This window comes from Trachemys scripta, chromosome 2 (assembly GCF_013100865.1).
Source record: "Trachemys scripta elegans isolate TJP31775 chromosome 2, CAS_Tse_1.0, whole genome shotgun sequence".
NCBI classification, from domain to species: domain Eukaryota; kingdom Metazoa; phylum Chordata; order Testudines; family Emydidae; genus Trachemys; species Trachemys scripta.
The window spans coordinates 266,959,960-266,975,956 of NC_048299.1; the positions used below are offsets into that span (position 1 = coordinate 266,959,960).

General features: G+C 41.8%; 1 protein-coding gene across 1 annotated transcript in view; it reads right to left on the minus strand.

Moving 5' to 3' along the window:
* Positions 1-14,374, minus strand: part of LRRC6 (leucine rich repeat containing 6) — a gene marked incomplete at its 5' end in the record, with an annotated part of 38,014 nt that extends 23,640 nt beyond the window's left edge. Inside the window, 4 exon segments of the mRNA XM_034763637.1 lie at positions 1,843-2,034; positions 8,420-8,652; positions 9,868-10,040; positions 14,297-14,374. Coding sequence (XP_034619528.1) covers positions 1,843-2,034; positions 8,420-8,652; positions 9,868-10,040; positions 14,297-14,374 — 676 coding nt within the window.
* Between the last annotated feature and the right edge of the window lie 1,623 nt (positions 14,375-15,997).

Here is a 15,997-nt window from a genome sequence, read left to right on the forward strand (position 1 = left end):
GTTACCTACAACCTTCCCTTCCCAATCCCACCTACGAGTAGTGAAATTGTACCTAGCCTTTTGATTAGTGAAATGAACAAGCCACCCCTTCAGTACTTTTGACCAAACCAATTAATCCTAAAAGAGTCTAGATCTCCATCATTAGTATTTTGCTTGATAATTTAAGATGCCTACATATTTAATGGTTATTTTTGTTGCTTTCAGCTGGAAATCTTAGTGATACAACAGGTAAGAATTTGATTCTTGCTCATGGAAAAAATCTAACTAGATTTTCTTTAAAAGTATCATGTTGCAAATATCACATTCTTTCTTAGTCCACAACTTGTCAATATTCACCTAGTTGATGTGGTTTACGTATAAACTGTAATGAATTAGTAAAAATCCAAAAGAAAATAGGAAGTTGTTTAAACTGCTCCGAGATACCCTGAAGTCACGATATCCCCCAATACTCCCTGGCTACGAGAATCTCCCCTCACAGTGTATATATGAGTGACTCTAGCCACTAGTGAAATGAAACATGACATTAGTTTAGGACAGGAAGGATTCATCATCTCATTGAAATTCCATGAGAAATTAAGAAAGGAAGAATATAATTATTCAAACTGGAATTTGGACTAGACGCTGGAGTTAATATTCAAAAATGCCACTGGATTTGTAATGAGAAGTGGTCAGAACTTATTACTTCTCATCCAAAAGACTTAAAGCACCAGAAGAGTGCTTCTAACACTATCCTGGGGCATTGATTTAATATTAGCGCAGTAGGAAAAGTATTACCTAATGAACATCAACACCACTTTCTACAGAAGCTAAATTTTCCTTGGAGATCTCCCTAGTACTGACTAAACCCAACCATCTTTAGATTTTAGATGTGACGGCATCATAACCCAACGCAGCATAATTTCAAGTCTTAAATAAGTGATTATGATATCTTTCAATGAATATTAGTGTAAATACTGTAGCTGACATTTTCAAACCTGGATGCCTGCCTAAAGTTAGATTCCTAAATCTATATACAGACACCTAAATAAGTGGCCCAATTTTCAGAACAGCTGAGCACCCACAAGCCCCATGGAAATCATGGGGAGCTAAAGGTGCTCAGCTCATTTGAGAAACAGGTCACTTTTGTTCAGGTACCTAAACATAAATTTAGGACCCTAACTTTGGGTACCCACCATTTTTGAAAATGTCGGCCTATAGCTATAAAATAAATCTAGTAAAATATCTATGCATTGGTTTCAGGTTATGTGGAGTTCCAGTGGCATCCTAAAAAACAAACAAACAAAAACTTAGATGACTTTTCACGGATCATGCATTAAGATTGTTCTCCTGACCCAAACAGCACATAAAACATGCAGCACATAAAACATAAAACATCTTGTTACTCGAGAACCAATTTTCATGGTGAGACGTGCATGGAATTTTGTAAGTCATATGGAAAAGATGCATGAAGTGCTCCTTCTGCAAAAATTCTGTAGAATGCTGTTGCACGCCCTCATAGTAAATGCTTTTAATATCAGAAGTAAGCACTCAAGTGCAATGAAGATAGTATTAAGATGACTGAACACTGAACTTTTTAAAAACATAAACTGGGGCTGAATATAGAAACAACCAATTAAAATTAAAAAACTATTTGGAGGAAAAACAGTATCAGGTATCATGAATAATACAAAGAAACAAAAGTGAACAACGCATAGAGTAGACCGCATTTCATTTTGGTACAAGTGGGAATTAAGTACCCATCTCTCACTGGACTTTCAATGGGATTTAGGTGACTACCTGGACTTTATGCCTTTGGAAATCTACCCCTTACCCAATTTAGGGCTTATATAAAAACCAAGATACCTTATATTCTCTTTAACTCTCCGTTTTTCTTCAAGATGTCTGTGAGCTTCTAATCTAGACTCTGGAGTATAAGGTGTGGGCTCCTCCCAAAAAGCTCTGTCCTCTTCATCATCTTTATCTATTTTCCATTCTTGGAATTCCTTTTCTGTTTCTTTCTGCTGGTGGTTTTCTTTGTCTTCTAGAGGATCTGAGCTAGAAAAGAGTACACAGAATGGCATTCCTTGAAATGTGGAAAGAGTAGCAGTGCGTGGCAATGGATCCTGCAGCAATTTTGTCCTCACACCAATTTATATAGTAGTATAATTAATTATCATAGAATCATAGACTATCAGGGTTGGAAGGGACCTCAGGAGGTCATCTAGTCCAACCCCCTGCTCAAAGCAGGACCAATCCCCAACTAAATCATCCCAGCCAGGGCTTTGTCAAGCCTGACCTTAAAAATCTCTAAAGAAGGAGATTCCACCACCTCCCTAGGTAATTCATTTCAGTGCTTCACCATCCTCCTAGTGAAAAAGTTTTTCCTAATATCCAACCTAAACCTCCCCCACTGCAACTTGAGACCATTACTCCTTGTTCTGTTATCTGCTACCACTGAGAACAGTCTAGATCCATCCTCCTTGGAAACCCCTTTCAGGTAGTTGAAAGCAGCTATCAAATCCCCCCTCATTCTTCTCTTCTGCAGACTAAATAATCTCAGTTCCCTCAGCCTCTCTTCATAAGTCATGTGCTCCAGCCCCTAATCATTTTTGTTGTCCTCCACTGGACTCTTTCCAATTTTTCCAAATCCTTCTTGTAGTGTGGGGCCCAAAACTGGACACGGTACTCCAGATGAGGTCCCACCAATGCCGAACAGAAGGGAATGATCACGTCCCTCGATCTGCTAGCAATGCTCCAACTCATACAGCCCAAAATGCCGTTAGCCTTCTTGGCAACAAGGGCACACTGTTGACTCATATCCAACTTCTCGCCCACTGTAACCCCTGGGTCCTTTTCTGCAGACCTGCTGCCTAGCCACTCGGTCCCTATTCTGTAGCAGTGCATAGGATTCTTCCGTCTTTCTCTTTGTTGAACCTCATCAGATTTCTTTTGGCCCAATCCTCTAATTTGTCTAGGTACCTCTGTATCCTATCCCTACCCTCCAGCATATCTACCACTCCTCCCAGTTTAGTGTCATCTACAAACTTGCTGAGGGTGCAATCCACACCATCCTCCAGATTAAGATATTGAACAAAACTGGCCCCAGGACTGACCCTTGGGGCACTCCGCTTGATACCGACTGCCAACTAGACATGGAGCCATTGATCACTACTCATTGAGCCCGATGATCTAGCCAGCTCTCTATCCACCTTATAGTCCATTCATCCAGCCCATACTTCTTTAACTTGCTGGCAAGAATACTGTGGAAAACCATCTCAAAAGCTTTGCTAAAGTCAAGGAGTAACACATCCACTGCTTTCCCCTCATCCACAGAGCCAGTTACTCTACCAATATCAGAATATTCCATAAGACTCAGGGTAGCTTACCTAACTGTTCTGTTTCATTTACATTTCTTGTTAATTTTCTTTGAAGTAGCTGGACTCAAAAATGGCAATATATGGTTCCATCTTGTCATCTTGACTTTTGCCCATGACTACACAGCAAGTCTATGGCAGACCAAGGAATAAAACACAGCTTTCCTAACATACAGTCCTGTGCTTAAACCATTAGATCTTCAGATTTCCTTCAATACTTCTCCATGACAATGCCAACATATGCACAGATACCAATTAAGTCAAAGACAAACATCAGACAACTATAAGCACCCTATATTGCATTAGTAATTCATTGGATGGGTCTTGCTGACTGATTTCTTGGATGAGAATCAATGACTCACTAGCTGAACCATATCAATCTTCTAACCCTAATTACATCAGATAGCTACAAAGGTGACATTACAGCAAAGATAACCTTGGAGGAGCATAATTCTTCAGTACAAAAAAAAAAGCAGAGAACTCTAATAAAGTGCTAAAACAATAGAATAGCTCAAAGAAAGAATGAAGAGCAGGAAATTTCCATTGGGAATGCAAATCCTCAGCTAGAATATGTCTCGTTCATCAAGAAAGAAGTGGTCACCCAGATTCCACATTGACCTTATAGATAGCCTACTAATGACAGTTGTCTGAGGAGAGGGGTGAGAAGTACAGGAACTCTTCACTTAAAGTCGTCCTGATTAACGTTGTTTCGATGTTAAGTTGCCGATCAATTAGGGAACATGCTTATTTAAAGTTGTGCAATGCTCCCTTCTAACGTCGTTTGGCAGCTGCCTGTTTTGTCCACTGCTTGCAGGAAGAGCAGCCCGTTGCACTTGCAGCTAGCTGGTGGATTGGTTGGAACCAGGGTGGACCAGCAGCCCCCTATCAGCTCCCCACTCCCCTAAATTCCCTGTGCAGCAGCTGTCCTCCCCCTGCTGCCATGTGCTGCTCCTGCCCTCTGCCTTGGAGCTGCTCCCTGAGACTCATGCTTGCTGTACGGAGGGAGGGGGCTAATGTCAGGGTGTCTCTCCCTCCCTCCTGCTCCTGCACCCCGCTTACCCCATCTTCCATACAGCAGGGGGGACACACAATGGAGGGAGGGAGCTTCGAGGCAGTAGCTGCCCTCTCAGGTCTCAGCAAGCTGATTTAATTAACAAGGCAGTGTACTTAAGCCTGGGGTCAGCTACTTAAAGGGGAAATGCGCATTTTTTCTCTCACACACAGGGTGTATGTCTCTGTCTGCCCTCCCTCCGTTCCTGCTGCCTTGTAGAGTGTTGTGAGAGCTAACCCTTGAGGGCTCAGTCAATTGCTGGTTCATTTAGCAGTAAGGCATTCCCTGGGAAATATCCCACCCTCTGACTCCTCCACCTCAACCAAGCTTCACAATCATCATCACCCTTAGAGCCCCGACCGGGGTTATTCTATCTACTACCTAAGATCCACAAACCTGGAAATCCTGGACGCCCCATCATCTCGGGCATTGGCACTCTCACTGAAGGACTGTCTGGATATGTGGACTCCCTACTCAGACCCTACGCCACCAGCACTCCCAGCTATCTCCGTGACACCACAGATTTCCTGAGAAAACTACAATGCATTGGTGACCTCCCAGAAAACACCGTCCTAGCCACCATGGATGTAGAGGCTCTCTACACAAACATCCCACACACAGATGGAATACAAGCTGTCAGGAACAGTATCCCTGATGATGACACAGCACAACTTATTGCTGAGCTCTGTGACTTTATCCTCACGCACAATTATTTCAAATTTGGTGACAATATATACCTCCAGACCAGTGGCACCGCTATGGGCACCCGCATGGCCCCACAATATGCCAACATTTTTATGGCTGACCTGGAACAACGCTTCCTCAGCTCTCATCCACTCATGCCCCTTCTCTATCTACGCTATATTGATGACATCTTCATCATCTGGACCCATGGGAAGGAGACCCTGGAAGAATTCCACCATGATTTCAACAGCTTCCACCCCACCATCAACCTCAGCCTGGACCAATCTACACGGGAGGTCCACTTCCTAGACACCACCATACAAATAAGTGATGGCCACATTAACACCACCCTATACCGAAAACCCACCGACCGCTATGCCTACCTTCATGCCTCCAGCTTCCACCCCGGTCACACCACATGATCCATTGTCTACAGCCAAGCACTGAGGTACAATCACATCTGCTCCAACCCCTCAGACAGAGACCAACACCTACAAGATCTTCACCGAGCATTCTCAAAACTACGATACCCACACAAGGAAATAAAGAAACAAATCAACAGAGCCAGACATGTACCCAGAAGCCTCCTGCTACAAGACAGGCCCAAAAGAGAAACCAACAGAACTCCACTGGCCATCACCTACAGTCCTCAGCTTAAACCTCTCCAACGCATCATCAGTGATCTACAACCCATCCTGGACAATGATCCCCCACTTTCACAGACCTTGGGAGGCAGGCCAGTCCTCGCCCACAGACAACCTGCCAACCTTAAGTATATTCTCACCAGCAACCACGCACCGCACCATAAGAACTCTTACTCAGGAACCAACCCATGCAACAAACCTCGATGCCACCTCTGCCCACATATCTACACCAGCAACACCATCACAGGACCTAACCAGATCAGCTACAACATCACTGGCTCATTCACCTGCACGTCCACCAATGTTATATATGCCATCATGTGCCAGCAATGCCCCTCTGCTATGTACACTGGCCAAACTGGACAGTCACTACGCAAGAGGATAAATGTACACAAGTCAGATATCAGGAATGGCAATATACAAAAACCTGTAGGAGAACACTTCAACCTCTCTGGCCACACAATAGCAGATGTAAAGGTAGCCATCTTACAGCAAAAAAAACTTCAGGACCAGACTCCAAAGAGAAACTGCTGAGCTCCAGTTCATTTGCAAATTTGACACCATCAGATCAGGATTAAACAAAGACTGTGAATGGCTATCCAACTACAGAAGCAGTTTCTCCTCCCTTGGTGTTCACACCTCAACTGCTAGCAGAGCACCTCACCCTCCCTGATTGAACTAACCTCGTTATCTCCATACTGATTTATACCTGCCTCTGGAGATTTCCATTACTTGCATCTGAAGAAGTGAGGTTTTTACCCACGAAAGCTTATGCTCCCAATACTTCTGTTAGTCTTAAAGGTGCCACAGGACTCTCTGTTGCTTTTTACAGATTCAGACTAACACGGCTACCCCTCCGATACTAATCATCATCACTGTGTACCAATATTAAATTGTTTGTTTAAAATTTATACTGTGTATGTGTGAAGATAGATAGACAGATAGATAGATAGTCTTTTGTCTGGTGAAAAAATTTCCCTGGAACCTAACCCCCTCATTTACGTTAATTCTTATGGGGAAATTGGATTCGCTTAACATCGTTTCACTTAAAGTCGCATTTTTCAGGAACATAACTACAACTTTAAGTGAGGAGTTCCTGTATGTGTAAATATATGAAGAAAAGGTGTTTGTTAAGTGTGACAGAAAGATAATGAGACACATGAGACGACAGACGAGACACATGAAAAGACTCAGGACAATGTTAAGAAAATGAAGGGGCGGGGGGAATCTGTGAATAAAAACAATATGAAGAAATAGGAATATTGTATGAGACAGGAAGTGTTCTTGGAGAGCAAATACTTGCAAAATGAAGCCATTACTGAATGGCAACTGTAGCCAAGCAATCTATTATGGCTTCAGCAGTGATAATCTTCTCTAGAGCTTAAACCACTATAACTTTCAGGACTTTTGGATCTATGAGAGGTGAACATTGAAGTTTTGACTGAATTAGCATTTATAAGCCCAAATTTCTATAATACTGTCTCCGTGGAACACAAGATACTACTTTACTATCCATAGACAGGATGAATGGCAACTGGACTGCAATCATTCTTTTATAATGTTTCTCACTCTAAACAGGCTTTCCACCTGGATCCAGTGCAAATAATTTTAGAGCCACAAAGTAGGCTGGGTTCAGGAAATAAAAATCTACAGGGTTTCCCAATCAAAAGATCCCCAAATCCTCTGCTGTGTTCTCTGATCAATTCTGCTCTCCTAATGTGAGGATCAATGCATGAAGAGGGTAGACTATTAGAGGTGAGATCAGCAATGAAGACGAACATACACAATTTAAAAAGCAGAATGTAAAAAAGTAATGTACCCAGCAGGGCAGGATTTCCACTTTGGGCGCCCCTAGGTGCAGAGGCTCAGAGCCCCCCTACCCCCGCAGTGGCTGGGAGCTGCGGGGTGCCTCTGCTGCCCACGGCGGCTTGGAGCTCTAGGGTGACCAGATGTCCCGATTTTATAGGGACAGTCCCGATTTGGGGGGCTTTTTCTTATATAGGCTCCTATTACCCCCCACCCCTTGTCCCGATTTTTTTACACTTGCTATATGGTCACCTGCATGTGGCTGGGAGCTGTGGGGTACCCCCGCTACTTGGAGACAGCCAGGAGCTTCCTGCAGCGGCTTGGAGCTCCTAATGACAGTGGGTGGTGGGGGAACCCTACCAGTTTTAACTTTTGGTGCCCCACTGCCAAGCACCCTTCCATCCACAGCCTCCTCACTGCCCAGCGCCCCCCACATAGTCCCACCACAACTTTCCAGTGCCCCACACAGACCCTCCACTGCCCAGGGCCCCAACACACACAGACCTCCTCCACCCCTACGAACCCCCCACTGCCCAGAACCCCCACACAAATGCCCCCAGAGACTCACTCTCCTAAGCCCTGCCCCCTGGCTGCACTCACCGGCCCTGCTGGTAGGTGACTCTGTTCACCGGGCTGAGCAAGAAGTGCTCCAACAGGACCACATGGGGCGGTCTCCCCCTCAGCTGGCCTTGCCCCCTGCCGGGACCCGGGAGTGGCAAAATTTGAATTTTTATGCACCCCTAGAATGCCAGCATGCCTAGGCACGTGCCTACTGTGCCTAATGGGAAATCCGGCCCTGGTACCAGGTAATTATTTCCTCAGGAAAATAAATTCCTTATCAAAAACAGAAAAAAGAAGAGGACTGATATCAATTTACCTACTTGATGTTGTTGATGTCTGTGTACCAACGTCCGTCAAATCCAGGTTTAGGTTTTATTTGTTTTTCTTTCTTCTTCTCCTGCTTTTCTTGTATTTTTTTTAGGGCCTCTTCTTTTTCTCTGGCCCTCTGGAGAAGGTAAACCTGTTCCTGGTCTCTAATTTGCTTCTCTACTTGTCGATAGTTCTGCAATGCCTGAATCCTCTCGGAACGTTCTATTTCTTTACTATCCAACCACTTCTCAAAAGAGAAAAAAAACCCCAAAAAACAAATAAAAAATATAAAATTGGCAAAAATTGAAAACCTCACACGCAAATCAATAAATCCATCAAGCATTGGGTTAATTTTGATTATATCAGCTTTAATATACAAATGGAGAATCTACAAGACTTGCAATAACTTCTTAGTATTATGTAAATTAGGCTACAGCAGAAACATTTAAGATTGTAATTAATACATTGTTCATGCTGTCAGAGTATCTTAACTGGATCAATGCATGTAGTATACTATTGAAAATACTGTAAACACTTGTATATGTGCTGACTTTCTGACATTTTAGGAAGGTTAAAGACTCCACTTATATATGATTCAGTATGGCCTGGAGTGCCCAAACCTCATGTAGTAGAAGGGAATTGCCCCCAGAGAGATGCTGGTCTCCAGGGTGCCGGAAAAAGTGCTCAAGTTCTACAGTCAATAGAGTTTAAGCCTGGATGAGTTTCATCTTCAGCCATCTAGGGAGTTAGTTAGAAACATTATGAGGGACCAGCATCTAACCGCAGCATCTAACTGCGGCAAGTCTTCTGGTACTGTATATTTCTTTGTATCAAATCCTGAGCTTATATGTGGATTGTAATGACTTTTCTCCCTGAAACTGTGGTTGTGGATAGGGAGGTCTGCTTATATTTACGTTATCCTATCTGGGAGTCTATACCGTAATTCCTGCTGTTGCTTAGAGTACCCATCTCATATGTAGTGTGATCCAATTTACGTCAGTTATAATCTTTCTACTAACTTCAAAAGGGTTTTACAGAAGTTTTATATTTCTGGTACTATCAATCCAGCACTTTCCTCATGCATGAAAATCAGCTAAAAATATACTGTTCTTTTACACAAAAATTAGAACCCTTTAGTATGTTTTCCCTCCTCAGAGTTAGAATTTTTTGAAAAGAAAAAACAAGACTTCATTCAAAGATCTCTGATAAAAACATAAAAGATAGCCAAAATATATTTTGGCTAAGCCATTATCATAACTGTGTTCTTTATCAATATCAGTTCTCCTTTATGGAAGCATTTAATTTCCTATGGACAACAAGTAGGGCATTCCTATCACAAGCAATAATTTTGTTTTGTATTAGTGTGTTCAGTGAACAATTCTGACTCCAAGCATTAAGGAGGAATGTATCACTTTTAGATACTCATTTGGATCCAAATCCGTTAAAAAAAAACACATACTTTTAATTGATGAAGAGTTGCCACCACAAACTGTCTGTAACCTTCAAACTCAGTGCATGGATTCCCCACCAGAAAGAGTTCTTTAAGATGTATGTTATGTTTTAGGATTTCAATACTGGACAGTTCTCCAATGAAATTTGCTGTCAGGTCAAGTTTCTGCAGTTCTTCACATCCTGTATGGAAAAATATATTCTTATTCACCTTGCATATCATACACACACACAAACAAACTTGTTACCTCTATCTCATTTACACAAATACACACACCATATGTTGTGTTTCAGAACCAGATTTGGGAGAATAATTCATAACTAATAATTTTGATTTCTATCTACATTTGTTTTTCATATTTCATTTAGTTTCTTTTTAAAACAAATGTTTTACATGTGTGTGAAATGGCAGAAGTTTCAGTAAAAGTCACAATTCATGAAAAAAACTATAGAAAGTATTGCTAGTTGGATTACTATTAAATCTTTTTGTGGTACATTTATTCAGACTCACGTTTAGAGATGGGTTGGTTGAGACTGGTTACAAAAGTCACACGACATTGGCTCTGGTTCCTTGATTGGATGAACCTGCTCAGTGAAGCCATTCTGACTCATTTTTTCAGAGGGAGAGGCTGAATTTTGTGTGCCCTAACTGAGGCAGTCAGAAAAAAGCTCCTAATGGCTGTGGCAAGGACCAGACCTATCAGTATCCTTTGAAGCTCTGTACAGTTTCTAATTTCAGAATGAACTGTTTAGTCCCAAAACACACACTCACATACTTTCTTAAGAGGGCAGGGCCAATCACAAATTATATTACTGTAAAATGTTACTCTTAGCTGATACTACTCATGTCTAAGAACAATGAGTCATATATATACACTCTAAGAAAAGTTGGACTTCTGTCACAACTTATGAATTCATTAATTGTCATGCATATTTTAACTTACTGACTTTCACTGGTATTTTGCTTGAGTGAGCTGATGTGAAAGTGCAAATGTTGGTGAACAGTTGAGCAAACTTCATTGAGACTGAAAAAAATCTTTATTGTAAATTGAAACTCTGGACTGTATAACAAAAAGTTCAGAGGGAACACTACGGCGGCAAAGTGAACCAGAACAGCATAATATCATACTCCTGGGGGAATTCTATGCCCAAAAATGCAAAATTCTGCACCAAAAATGCAAAATTCTGCATATTTTATTTGTCAAAATAATGCAGTATAATGACACCAGTTTCACTTATTTTGGTAATTTATTTAAACTACCATAAAGAAAAAAAATCACAATAACTGTTCAGTATTTCCTAAACACATGAAAGTTAAGTTACAAATACTTGGTAACTAAGACCCGGCATTCCAGTTATAATCCTGGATTTTTATTTAAATCACATTACTTTTATTTTGATGTTTGGTGTTCTGTAAAGTAGAATGTCACTTTAAATTGTTCAGACTTTCACACAAGAAAGTCATGCAGTTTTGCTAATCATTGTCTTGCATTTTTTTAAGTGGATAAGTAAAATAGATCCTGAGCTGTAATCTAACCCCGTTGTGCCTCTCTGGCACAGGAAAAAAAGCGAGAAAGCCCATAGACTTTCCTAGCTGAGGATTCCGTTACTGTCATTTACAATAAGGCACCTTTACACCACTCTGGCAAGGTAAAGGAGCCTTAATTGACTAAGAATGGGAACATTAACTAACAATGGGCACATGAGCAGCCCACCTGTTTAGCTGTTACCTTTCTGCTCTGCCTCAGGGACAGAGCCTGCTTCACACAGCCCTACGCTTCCAAGCCCAGGATGCAACAACAGCGACGAGAGGGACAGAGTGAGGCTATGTCTACACTACCGTGGTAAGTCGACCTATGCTACGCAACTCCAGCCACGTGAATAACATAGCGAGAGTTGACATCAGGGCTGGCTCCATGCACCAGCTAAGGAAGCAAGTGCTTGGGGTGGCCAATACCAAGGGGCGGTACTCCGTCCACTATTGGGGCGGCACCTCCAGGTCTTCGGCGGGAATTCGGCAGTGCGTCCCTCAGTCCCTCTCTTCCTCTTTGAGCTGCCGCCAAAGTGCCATCGAAGAGGAAGAGAGGGCGTTAAGGACCCGCGCCGAACTGCCGCCGAAGAATGGAGCGGCGCGATTGAGCTGCCGCCGAAGTGCTGCCGATTGGCTTTTTTTTTTTTTTTTTTTTCCCGCCGCTTGGAGCGGCCGAAAACCTGGAGCCAGCCCTGGTCGACGTACCTTAGGTCGAGTTACTGCGGGGTCTACTCTGCGCGGGGTCGACAGGAGAAAATTTTCTTATGTTCTTCTTGTTGGGGGTAGAGTACAGGGGTCAACTGAAGAGTGATGTGCAGTCGATTTGGCGGGCCTTTATTAGACCTGCTAAATCGACCACCGGTGGATCGATCTCAGAGCGTCGGTCCCGGCTGTAGTGTAGACCTGCCCTGAGTCTCTCTCACTCATTCACATGCAGGCAGGCAGGCGCCCAGTCCCACCCCCTTAACGATTCTCCATGGATGAACACATGCACGTCCAGCCTTCCACTTTTCCCCTGCGGTAATTGGCTCTCTGCTGCTGGCTGCACCCAGCAGATGTGCCTGGGTTGCCGCGGAAGGGGCATGTGTTCCCCACAGATTTCTTGGCTCTCCCATTTTTCTGCGGGGGAGCCAAAAAATCTGCAGAAGGTATGAATTCTGCACCCCCCGCAGCGTGCAGAATTCCCCCAGGAGTAAATATCAGTGGGGACTTCAAATCCCCAATGGACCATGAGGTTTCCTCCTCCACTGTTCTTGCTGATTCCAATAAATATGGATGAAGCTAAATTATTTGAATTATATGTTAAAAAAAGTTCCCAGACTCCCCTTTCACCATGATCACCCCAGGACAGAATCACAACTCTCACTATAAGAGTAAAAATACAAGCTCAGTTACTATGCTCATCATTATAACCAAATCTAAAGAGGGCAACTAATATTTCCTTGTGAATCTGTTATTTGACAAGCATTTTGAGTGTGATGGAGCTGGAAGAGAATAAACAACTCAATAATGATTTATTAAGGGATTTAAATAGGCAAAAATTTTGCATACTTCCAAAGGTTCTGATTTGTAAGTAAATGACATATCACATTAATAAATATTACATATTGATAGAGGAGCTTAAAATTTACAGGAATAAAATAGATACAAGTTTCTGAACAAACTGCTAAACATGTAATTTACTACCTATTCCTTTAATTTTTCCAGACATCTCTTTAACCTATTTGAGAAACTTTGTTTGTTTCCATTTGTTTAATCTTTTAAGCTATCCTCCTGTTCCAGTTTGTTGATTTTTTTCCTCAGAAGACAGAACCTGAAATCTTCACATCCCTTTGTCACTTTATCCTTTTCATAAAAGACGACCATCCCCAGCCACTGCCCATCGGCTCCCCCATCTCCCCTCCCCTCCCCTTCTTCCCCATCCCCAGCCACTGCCCATCGGTTCCCCCATCTCCCCTCCCCTCCCATTCCTCCCCATCCCCAGTCACGGCTCCCTCGGCCCCCCCATCTCCCCTCCCCTCCCTTTCCCTCCCCTCCCCTCCCCTTCTTCCCCATCCTCGGCCACTGCCCGTCGGCTTCCCCATCTCCTACTGGAAATCAATACAGGGAAGAACTCAAGTTAGAAGTGATTCTACTGATAAGGGATGTATTTATAGGCAATTTTATGACTTAGAATTTGATCTTGCAAGATGCGGAATATCATCAGTGCCCAATAAGGTTAATGGAGTAGAGACATGTGATCTGGGAAATGACTATCCTTAAATTAGTACAGGTGGGGATAAGACAGACCAAATGTTTATGCAATAATGGAAGAGAATCTCCTGAAATGCTCCATAAACCACTCCACAGGGAAAAGGCCACCATATATGGTCAATAAGCATGGAAGTCCTACCTCTGTGAGACTCAGTTGACTGCTGAAGTAAAGAAGTCTGCTGAGACAATAAAGCCTTTTAAAGCCTATGTAGGACTTTTTTAAAGGATTTAAAAAGCTACATTGCTATAATTATTCTGTTTCAGTAATATATTTATCTTTTTGGCAAGCACATACCAATACCATATGGGTGACCCAAGTTCAGGAATGGTTTTTTAATTCCCTCTGTGCAGGATATTAAAGACTAAAGCTGTCACAATTGCCTACTTTGGAAAAGGGGTGCAAGGAAGAGTGAAAGCTGAAATGTTTTAGTGAACCTCTGCAAGACATGAACAGAAACTATTGTTTGCTATAGGTAAGTACCATATGTACTAGCTACTTGTAACAACATACAAAAAATGCACAAAATGCATGTCTGAGTAACTACAAATTACCTTAGTTGGTGGGTATATTTGATAATCTACATTCTCTTTTACTTTCATACTCCACACTTATGCTTTAATATGAAAAGCGAAAAGATTGTATTAAAAAACTTACCTTCCAAATTTTCAATTCTTTCAATGTTGTTCAAAGCTAAATTTAAATATTCAAGCTTCTTTAGTTTGCTTACATTTTCTGCAATAAACATACATATTTTATTTCAATTCTATCCACAAGGAAAGGCATAACATTTTTAACTCTGTTTTATTGTTTAATTTATTTCTGAAACAAATTAAATTATGTGCAAAGTGGGAGATTCACAACAGAATAAATATAAAAATATAGCAAATATTAACATGTTAATGCACAGAAAGTAATTGCTTTGGACAGAAAACAAAACATTTATCCTGGAGAGTGTAATAAAAATCAAATAGCAAAGACAATGAACACAGACATCTATTCGGCTGTTTAATCATTCGAAGATTAAAGGCTTGGTCCAAAGGCCCACTGAAACAATGGAAAGATTCCCACTCACTTCAATAAACTGTGGATCAGGTCCGTACTGCCCACTCCTGCTCTCTGAAATTAGTGGGAGTTTTGTCATTGACTTCAATGGGCACAAGAGCGGCCCCCTTAACCTATATGTATACAGGCAAGTCTCATCTTACACTGGGGTTACGTTCCACGGTTAGCACGTAAAGCGAAAACCGCGTATAGTCAAAATTACATTGAGTTGAATGGCGGGCGGAATCACCCGCACTACAGGTACAGTATTAAAATTGTTATTTTTCTCTTTTTTGTTTTTGTTTTTTGTTTTTGCCGACCGCATAAAGCTGAAATCGCGCATGTTAAATGCGTGTAAGATGTGACAGACCTGTATACTTTTAGGATGTTTTTTGTTTATAGGCCTTGAAAGATTAATATAACCCACTTTGAGAATGCAGAAGTCCATATTATACCATACCCGGAGAATTAAGATTGTTTGTAAATAATTCCTAGGCCTGGAATGTTTAAGTAATGTAACCATGATTACCTTCCCATTTAGGTCTTGTTCATAAAACGGCATGACAACAGACTGCCAAGAAACTGGTCTGGGAAATTGCCTTTTGCCATTTCTTTTGTGGCATCTCAACTTTCTGAACTGGCTACACTTGATGCTTCCAGAGCTCTTTATTTACATCTGTGATGCTGTGGGCTATGGGTGAGGAAGTTAGGAGTCATGGAATGAGATTTTCTCTTGGGATTAAGTTCGTGTACATAACTAAACAGTAGTGACCATTTACAGATACTCACAGACACCTATTGGCCATTTCCTTTTGTGAATGTACCAATGACCTGGAAACAAATCAGTCACAAGAACATACAATTTTGCTAAAAATAATAATGGTGAACGCAATAGCAATTATATTCAAAGTAGGCTGCTTGTCCTCCATGACACTGGAAACTAAACTTGCAAAAAGCACAGTCATTTTGTAAAGCAAAAGGTCTAGTCATTTCACTAATGTGTTTTGTAGTTGCTGTACTTGGTATTTTGATAAAATATGTACTGAAGTAAGTTAATTGTTTATCCACGGAAAATTCTACATCTCACAGTGCATTAGCTGGCTTTTATAATGTAGGATGCTTGTGTGGTTGCAGATTTAGCTTCAAAACCTTCTCAAGTAATTTAGCAAAACTAGTTTGAAATAGGACAGCTTATTTCACACGTATCAGGGGGTAGCCGTGTTAGTCTGTATCTACAAAAACAACAAAGAGTCTGGTGGCACCTTAAAGACTAACAGATTTATTTGGGCATAAGCTTTCGTGAGTAAAAACCTC